This window comes from Lytechinus pictus, chromosome 16 (assembly GCF_037042905.1).
Source record: "Lytechinus pictus isolate F3 Inbred chromosome 16, Lp3.0, whole genome shotgun sequence".
Classification (NCBI taxonomy): Eukaryota; Metazoa; Echinodermata; class Echinoidea; order Temnopleuroida; family Toxopneustidae; genus Lytechinus; species Lytechinus pictus.
The window spans coordinates 9,315,226-9,325,302 of NC_087260.1; the positions used below are offsets into that span (position 1 = coordinate 9,315,226).

A 10,077-nucleotide genomic window follows, 5' to 3' on the forward strand; every position below is an offset into this window, starting at 1 on the left:
GCTCTAAAGACTGAACAATAATTGTATCATTTACATTTAACGTATCACATTAAATTCGGGCAGACCCAGGATTTTCCGGGGGGGGGGCACATTTTCCTGAAAAATGACACGCAAAAAAGTTTTCCACCTACTAACTCGTCCACAAAAATAAGTAGCCAGCAGAAAAGGGTCTCGCTTTAAAAAGGGGGCACGCTTCAGTTAGAACCGCATATTTGCTAAGATTTTAATTGTACCTCTCAAGGGGGGGGGGGGGCACGGGCCGGCTGTGCCCCATGGATCCGCCAGTGACATCAATATCTATTCATCATGATCCATCATGATGTGGAAATAAAGAAAATTACTTTTATTACAGAATGTTCAGTTATTTTTTGTTATCCAGGTTAAATTAATAATAATAATAATTTTTGATCGCCCACAAATGTAATAATGACTTTACCCACAAATGTAATAAATTTGAAGGGATTTTTGGCGAATCCGTTCTAAACTAAAATATAATGCGTTCATATAGCGATGGACCTATTGTTATAGGTCCATGATATAGCACAAAAGTGCAATCTTTTTTCCAGACCCGGTTAATTAAAAAATTATAATGTAAGTCCAAAGTCTTTTTTCCAGACCCGGTTGATTCAAAAATTATAATATAAGTCCAAAGTCTTTTTTCCAGACCCGGTTGTTTAAAAAATTATAATATAAGTCCAAAGTCTTTTTTCCAGACCCGGCTGTTTCCAAAATTATGGTATAATTCCAAAGTCTTTTTTCCAGACCCGGTTGTTTCAAAAATTATAATATAAGTCCAAAGTCTTTTTTCCAGACCCAGTTATTTTAAAAATTATAATATAAGTCCAAAGTCTTTTTTCCAGACCCGGTTGTTGCAAAAATTATAATATAAGTCCAAAGTCTTTTTTCCAGACTCGCTTTGGTTCGGAAATTATGGATGATTGTTTAAGGGGGAATTTATATTTTTGTTGTGTATATTCTAAGCGCCTTGTTTCATTGGCTTTTCTTATCTTTTTTCAAAAAGTATATTTTCTCCTGTCTGTCTCCTTCTCTTTGGCTGTTGTCAAGCGGCGGGATTCCGCGGAACCCTGGGACCCCCCCCCCCCCGACTGGCTAAGGCCCTGGTATATGAATGCAATTGACATATGAAATTATTGATTATACTTAGTATAACCTAAACTTTGAAGTATGGAATAAATCCATGCAGGGGCCCTCTCATGCCCTTATAAATTTCGAGTACATTTTACTCATTGTGTTTCTTTTCGACAATTTCAGCAGATTTCTGATCAAATACTATATATTATAATAATGATGATGATAATGGTGATAACAATGATAGTAATAATGATAGCGAAGATAACAGCAATAATAATAATGATGATAGTGATATTAAATAACCCGGTAGAACACGCGGCCACGATGATGACCAAAGAGAAAAAGAACAACGCCATCTTCCTCTGATGAGTATCTATCTTGTAACAATCCCAAAGATTCTACAGCTCTTTGGAAAACACAGGGCTTAGCTGGATCAGTAGAACTTCTGAAATTAATAATTTTGTTTACCAAAACACCGTGGTGTTGATTTTCTTTTATTTTTATTATCTCTCTGTTTGTCATGGAAGAGCTTCGGAAGTATCAAGTAAGATCCGGTTTATATCACATATCCGTTTTGGCCATGTTGTAAACCGGGGAGGATTTCTGCCAAGCTCTTGCTCCCCAAATATAAATAACCAAATTAAATAAATGAACGAATAAATTAGTAAATATATCAGAAGAAGAAGGGGAAGAAGAAGAAGAAGAAGCAGAAGAAGAAGAAGAATCAGAAGAAGAAGAAGAAGGGAAGCAGGCGACCCCCATTTGTATACCTTTACCTACCTCTATTATTTTTCTACTTTTTTTCAATAAACTTTTTGTCAGGGGGAACTTCCCCTTTGAAGCGGAAATTCGACGTAAACAGGATTATGCTTGCTACTTCCGAAACTCTTACACGCAAAAGAAAACCTACACCACAGCGTTTTACTATAAAACAAAATAATTTGCAGAAGTTGTATTAATCTAAGCCTTGTGTTTGCCAAAGAGCTGGAGAATATCTAAGACAAGATGAATGCTCAGGGGAAGATGCCGTTGTTCTTTTTCTCTTTGGTCATCATCGTGGCTGCGTGTTCTACCGGGGCACTAGCGGGATGCTGTTGTCCTACATACTGGACTGCTTTCGGACAATATACTGCTACAGGTAAAACAAAATAATCAACAAGCTTATTCTTTTTAATTTGTTAAGTGGCTGTGGCATTGTGAATTTGAAGTATCGGACAACTATAGATCAGGTTTGCAGTGATCTAAAGCAACATGGACAAACATGGACATAAAATTTATGGCTCTCGATTTAATATCAGTCATGTTAGTTAAATCAATGAGAATTAGATAAACATTATTATCAGTGCCAAAGCCTGGTTACCGCATCTTATAAAAGGATGTCAATCAGCAAGTTAACTTTGCTCGCTTACTTTTATGTCGTCATTAACATTTTGCCTTTGTGTATGACTATCTCATATCTCACCCAGTAAACTCTGACGTCATTATTTGCAATTTCTCATCATTTAACTCTTTTTGCAGCCGTGCATGGTAATGTAATTTTCTTTTGTGTTTTAATATGATCGAATGACCATGATCCCCTAATAGCAGATAGATTCTCTATTAAAAATTATAATATCATTTGTCCCTGGGTCTCTGCCCTCTTTCCGATCCGTTTTAGGTTTTTTGCCTACAACAAAACATGGGAGGACGCAGAGAACTACTGCCAGTCGTATAGTGTGCCCTCTCTCGGCAGTGGAGGGACAGTTATCGACAGCCTTGGGCACCTTGTTTCTATCCATTCTGAGAAAGAGCAAAACTTCATCTCAACAATTTTCAGAACTTCCCGGAAAAAAGAGGTCAGTTAAGGCATACAAATCAAGATGCAGGAGGAAGGGGGGGGGGGGAATGAGAGAGAGAAGGGTGGACTATATTTTCATAAAACAATTATGTCGAATCTATCACAAAATTGGATTTTCGAACTTAAAATGTCAAATTCTTTGCCAAATACTATTTATCTGACCCCCTGAATTTTTGTTTTGGCTCATCATGCCACTGGGCAGACATAAACATGTTTGAAACAAAAAGCAACAACATAATATTCACACAGACCCAGCATGATAAGAATAATATTTATAATAAAGTTGCTTACAATTTAGATCACGTGTTTACTGAGTTTAAGCATACGTCCATGGTTTAATTAAGCAATTATTGATAAATCAAAACTCGTGAAAAAGATGCATGAGTATTCCACTTTCTTTTTGGGAGCGTTTTTTTTTTTTTTTTTTTTTGGGGGGGGGGGGGGCGACCGCCCCCACCGCACCGCCCCCCCCCTGGCTACGCGCCTGCGTCTACGTCCTGGCTTACACTCATCTGGTACGGTGTCACTCTTCATATACCCATCACACACCTAAAGGGATTATGAGACCGTGCCTTTTCATCCATTGCTCCGTGCCTCTGGAACTCCCTCCTCCCTTCTTCACTCCGTCATGTCCGTGAAATTGACCTCTTCAAATCGTCTCTCAAAACTCACTTATTTCAGCAGATGTGTAGTAATTAGCTTATAATTGGATGAGCCTGCACTTTTGAATGTTTTTGAACAGAAATATGGCGCAATGTAAATGCTGTGGATCATCATCATCAAGATAGTTTAAATGGGTGTGCTTGCGTCTAATTTCCTAGTCTTTTCCCGTGCACAGGGCCCCTTTCACAGAAATGCTCTCAATTTTATCCATGGACTTCTATATAATCTTTTATATATCTCTTTATACCCGGATGTATATGCACGTTTAATTTTTTTAATTATACTTATTTTGTTTGTATGTTTATATTTTCATATATCTATTTATACTTTTTCTCTAAAGCGCTAAATGATAGATTTATGTTTATATATGCGCTCTATAATTATATCGTATCATCGTCATCAATTATCATCATCATCACTAATATCGTAATTATTATCATCATTTATAATTATAATAACATTTATTTATCATCATCATTTTTATTATTATTACTATTACTATTGTTATTATCATCAATATAATTATTATTTGCATATCTCAGACTGCACCGGCGGCCATGTGGCTCGGACTTCACGATATATCAACTGAAGGTGAATTTGAATGGACAGACGGGACTCCGATGGACTTCACCAAGTGGTCACCAGGACAACCAGACGACTATCGGACGCGGGAGGATTGTGGGCTGATGAGAAGCGATTATGGAAACAACTTGTGGAATGATGGAGGATGCCAAAGTGGCAACGTGCCCTATTTCATCTGCAAACTTCCAGCTAATTAGCTAGGCCTATTGAGATGAAATCTACCATACACAATGATAACGACAACGACGTCAGCGGCGGTGGTGATAAGAAAAACTTAAAACTGAATTCAAAAGATCTTTCTCTTATAAAGCAACTACCAATTCTATCCATTATTTGAAATGAGGATGCCAATTTACTGGCCAAACTGCAGTGGCGTAGAGATAAGGGGTTTGGGGCGCTTACTCCCCCCCCCAAAAAAAAAAAGGGGGAAAAGAAAAGAAAAGCGAAGAATAGGCAAGAGGGAAGGTTGAAATATGATTATTTCTGAATAAAAATTATGTGAAAATTCTATCTCAAGATTTTTTTTTTCTAAATAAAACTAAATGTCAAAAAAATTTCTTGTTCGCAACTTTTTATAAAATTTGCTCAAAACGCCATGTCAGTCAACCTCAAATTTTTGGGCTCTTTACGCCAGTGATTACAACATAAGCTTTGTTCTGGTATTCCTTCGTTAAGTTTTGTATATCATTTTATGCTTACTATATAATTTTGTGTTATATGGATTAACTATTTAATGTTAATTTTCACAAAATTTGTTTTTAGTACAATTTAATCATATCATGTTTATGTATTATATCTATGCTTGTTCAGGTGCACTGCAAAAACTCCGGTGTTGATTTAACACCAGCCCGGAATCTATATTATGTCCACACCAGAGAAGTATTGAAACAACACCAGTTTGGAATCAAAACGATGTTGTTTTAATACTGATTGGTGGTATATAAACACCTTTCTGGTGTTAGACCAATCTCTGGTGTGGATTATATAGATTCCGGGCTGGTGTTAAATCAACACCGGAGTTTTTGCAGTGTGGCGGGCTCCGCTGCTACGCATTTTTTTATTCATCGAACCGGACGACCCTTCATCTTATTTTAATATACTTTGTAATGAAACAAAAACAAATATGTGAATGAGTAAATAAATACATATATGATACCAGTTTATTTAAGTTAGAGAGTCAAAAGGGGCCTAAGCTTTCGATCCTAGCAGAATCTTCGTCGGAGGCAAAATGACCAGTTTATTTAAGTGATAATTACAAAATAATAAATGTATACAGGGCAGTAGCCAGGATTTTCTATGAGGGGGCTCCGAATTATAAAGAGTGAACCTTTCTATTTTCTTCCGCAAATACTTTTCACAGATCGGCCGCTTAAATGAGAACTGCATGGACAAGCTCTACCTTAAATAATTTACAAGGTCTTATCTGAACAAGTGCCAGTGGAGCGCCTCTGTCAGTCTCAACTGCATCACGCGATTCAATCTAGCAGCAGTGCTGACTTACAAAACTACTATAAAATAATTATTCACAAAAACACAATTCATATAATGATACAATACTATGTTCATTGACAATAAATGACATTTGACCTTGATCATGCGACCTAAGACTTGTCAGTGACACTTGATATCCACATTTTATAAACTATATCTATAATCTTTGAAAGTTCATTAACCCTAAATATATAGCTTTGACTTTGGTCATGTGGCCTGGCACTCGCATGAGATATTTCGGTGATAGTTGATTACTCTTATATCCAAGTTTTATGAACTAGATTCATGCACTTTCGGAGTTATGATGGTTATTCAACAATTACACCCGACATGGCCAAAATTAATTGACCTTCGACCTTGGTCGTGTGACCTGAAACTCGCACAGGATGTTTAGTGATACTTAATTACTCTTATGTCCAAGTTTTATGAACTAGACCAATACACTTACAGAGTTATGATGGTAATTCAACAAACTTACCCCCAACATGGCCAAGGTTCATTGACCTTAATGACCTTTCACCTTGATCATGTCACCTGAAACTTGCACAGGATGTTCAGTGATACTTGATTACACTTATGTCCAAGTTTCATGAATCAGATCCATAAACTTTCAAAGTTATGATGGTATAATTCAACAAATACACCCAACTTGGTAAAAGTTCATTGACCCTAAATGACCTTTGACGGTCATGTGACTTGAAACTCAGGCAGGATATTCATTGATTACCCTCATGGCCAAGTTTCATGAACTAGGTCCATATTTTCTAAGTTATGATGACATTTCAAAACCTTTACTTTAATTAGTTTAAGTTGCAACAAAGCGCAATCTGAGATTTGTAGTATACAGAGTCCTGAAAACATGGAAACGGACCCGTTTAGGACCGTTTCCAGTGACTCATGAACTAGGTCCATATACTTTCTAAGATATGCTATCATTTTAAAAACTTAACCTTCCGTTAAGATTTGATGTTGACGCCGCTGTTGGCAAGCGGCGGGGTTCCGTGGAACCCAGGGAAGCCCAAAAAAAAAAATGGGAAGCCCCCCCCCCAAAAAAAAAAAAAAAAAAAAAAAAAAAACTGGCTAAGGCACGCTCTTGTATATGAATATAATTGACAGAAATTATGGATTATACTTATCAAAACCTAAACTTTGAAGTATGGTATGACGGCAATGAAAAATCCATGCAGGGCCCTCACGTGCCCTTATATATTTAGAGTACATTTTACTTGTGTTTCTTTTCAGCAAATCAGCATATTTATGCTCAAATAATAAATATGATAATAATAGTAATGATGATAATGATAATAATAATGGTGATAACAATGATAGTAATGATAGCAATAATAATGATGATAATGATATTAAATAACCCGGTAGAACACGCGGCCACGATGATGACCAAAGAGAAAAAGAACGGCATCTTCCCCCGATGAGCCAGTATGATCTATCTTGTATCAATCCCAAATATTCTACAGCTATTTGGAAAACACACAGGGCTAAGCTGGATCAGTGGAACCTCTGAAATTAATAATTTTGTTTACTAAACACCGTGGTGTTGATTTTCTTTTACTGATATTATCTCTCTGTTTGTCATGGAAGAGCTTCTGAAGTATCAAGTAGAATCCGGTTTATATGACATATCCGTTTTGGTCATGTTGTAACAGGGGTGGACCCAGAATTGATCGGGGAGGATTTCTGCCAAGCTCTCGCTCCCCAAATATAAATAAATAAAATGAATGAATAAGTAAATATATCAATCAATAAAAAGAAGAGAAGGAGGAAGAGGAGGAGGGGGTTCATCATTATGATCATCGTTATTGCTATTATTATTATTGCTATTCTCATTATTACTGTTATCATTTTTATTATTTGCATATGATGTAAATAAACACATAGGCCTGTTTTCTGAAGTCAGGTTTAACTTAGACCATGGTCTAACTCTGTGCTAAAATTATGGGAAGCCAAAAGTGTCACAATTTTTATTAACTTGTATGTTTCTTATGTTTACTGCATGTGCTCTTTCCCGATTCATCGATGGTGAAGACAATCATCCGTTTATACTTCCTACACAATTATGAAAGATTTGAGAGCCAAATGAGGTGAAAAAAATATTATACATCTACTGCTAGTGATTTATGTAACAATTGGCTATCCATACTTAAACCACAACTTTAAACCTGAGTTTAAGTTAAAGCTGACTCCAGAATACGGGCCATAGGAAACAATTTATATATGTGATAACAAAATAATGGATTATGATTGATATAATGAAATTATTGACTAAACTAATACATGTATAACCTAAACTTTGAAGTATTGTATGACCGCCTTGTATAAATCCAGGGGCCCTTGCATACCCTTGTCAATTTCGACCACATTAATTTTTTACCGGTGTTTTTCCCCCAGCAAATACGCACATTTCTGCTCAAATAAACAAGTTGGGGATAGGAAATAGTAAAGCAATCTATGCCGAAAATGCAGTTTGGACGGTTAAAAGCTTTTAGGGGCCAGGGCACTGGCGTAAATCCCGGGGGGGGGATATACCCCCCCACTTTTCGAGGAGGGGGGGGGGGTGACCTGTACGAACATCCCCCCAGTTTTTACGAAATAAATGAAAAAAAATCACAAGAGATAATTGTTTTATTGGTGAAAATTCTTCCTAATATACCGCTTAACAAATAAAACAATATTATTGAATCATAAAATGCAAATAAAGAGCCCGTTCACCATTTCCAAACGAAATACTTATGTCCTTATTATAACATTGAAGAGAAACCCCCGTTTCTTCCAATTCATAAATGTTTGGGTCTTTGGGAAGGGATTAAGATGGAATGTCAAAACATTTTTAATGTAATCTCTAATAAAACCATTAAACCATCATGGGGTAAAAAAGATAATAATATTGGAGGGGTATTTGCCATATGGACATACAGTGGCGTAACTACGGGGGACATGGGGGGCACATCCCCCCCCCCCCATCGGCTGACCCCAAAAAACGGGGAAAGGGGGAAAGAAGAAAAGAGGGAGAAAGGAAGAGAAACGTAGTGGGAAAGAAGAAAATATTCATTATAATGTTATATTATAATTATGTTATGTTACATAATACATAAGAAACAGTTTTATTATAATTTTGTGAAAAATAATTTGCCCAGGGCCTAAGTCTTCATTGTTCCTGGTGCTCGCATTGTCTGTTTAACGAGATATATAATCCTGTTGTACTAAAACATCCCGTTTTCAAGTCGATATAAAACAAATATATTTCCTAGCACTCGAGTTATCATTGTTTCATGTAGTGACATATGACATATGCTTCTTTTTCATGACTCAAAAAGTGATTGCCCCATGTTAAGGTCTTCGTATACATGTATATGAAACATTTCCTGTCCGTTATTACGTTCGCATTAATGGATTGGTGAGATATGTCTGCTCTTCATGAATTCCTAAAATCAGTCCTTAAAATGTCCCTTCTTCTGATCTGAATATCAAAAATTTTCAGCTCGCGCTTCGCATCATTTGGTTAATGAAATATGTATGGTCCTAGTTAATTCCTACAAAGAAACCTTAGAATGCCCCACTTCAGGTCTGAATTATATAAAGTTTTCAGCTCGCGCTTCGCGCTCGCATTGTTTAGCGAGACAGGTACCTATCATGATTACACAAATTTGATTATTATGTCCCTTTTATGTGTGAATATAACAAAATTTCAGCTCGCGCTTCGCGCTCGCATTATTCGATCAGCGAGATACATATCCGTTTAATGACAATGTCCTTAAAATGTCTCTATTAGGTCAGTATAACTGGCAACTGAGCGCGCTTCGCGCGCTCCCTAGCGCACTCACTCAGTGATTAAAATTTTTTGCTGGTGCCCCCCCCCCCAATGCCGTGACCCATAGTACGCCACTGTGGACATATCAATGACAATTCCTTGCATATCTAAAAACATGATTGCAAAAAAAATGCAAAAATATTTCAGTCATCCCCCCCACCCATCAACACGGATTTACGCCAGTGGGCCAGGGGTTCGGTTTCTCCCCCTTTCGTACTTGTCAGCTGACATACTGTTTTAAAGAACATTTTAACTGCTCCCTTGACCACAATGTCATTTTTCCTACTGGTCGCAATTCATCCGATTACATATAAGATGGCGTCGGTTTTGATGAGAATGACAGGAAGTGATGGGGATGATGATGATAATGATAATGAGGGTGATGGAGACAATAGCTGGATTTATAAAGCGTTTTTGCCCGAGGATACAAAGCGCTGCTATCATTACCCGGCTTCAGCTCAAGCTACCATCACCTCAATTCACCTGGGACGGGTGCAGCACAGTGTAAATTTCTTGCTGAAGGAAATCACGCAATGGCTAGCATTCGAACCCACGACTCTCTGTTTGAAAGGCGAGAATCAGAGAT

General features: G+C 37.1%; 1 protein-coding gene across 1 annotated transcript; it reads left to right on the top strand.

Moving 5' to 3' along the window:
- Positions 1 to 1,947: 1,947 nt before the first annotated feature.
- On the top strand, positions 1,948 to 8,922 carry LOC129278545 (echinoidin-like). The gene is given in 4 exon segments (XM_054914692.2): positions 1,948 to 2,217; positions 2,220 to 2,230; positions 2,750 to 2,927; positions 4,135 to 8,922. Coding segments are annotated over 4 exon segments (546 nt in total). The 5' UTR covers positions 1,948 to 2,097; the 3' UTR covers positions 4,372 to 8,922.
- Positions 8,923 to 10,077: the final 1,155 nt, after the last annotated feature.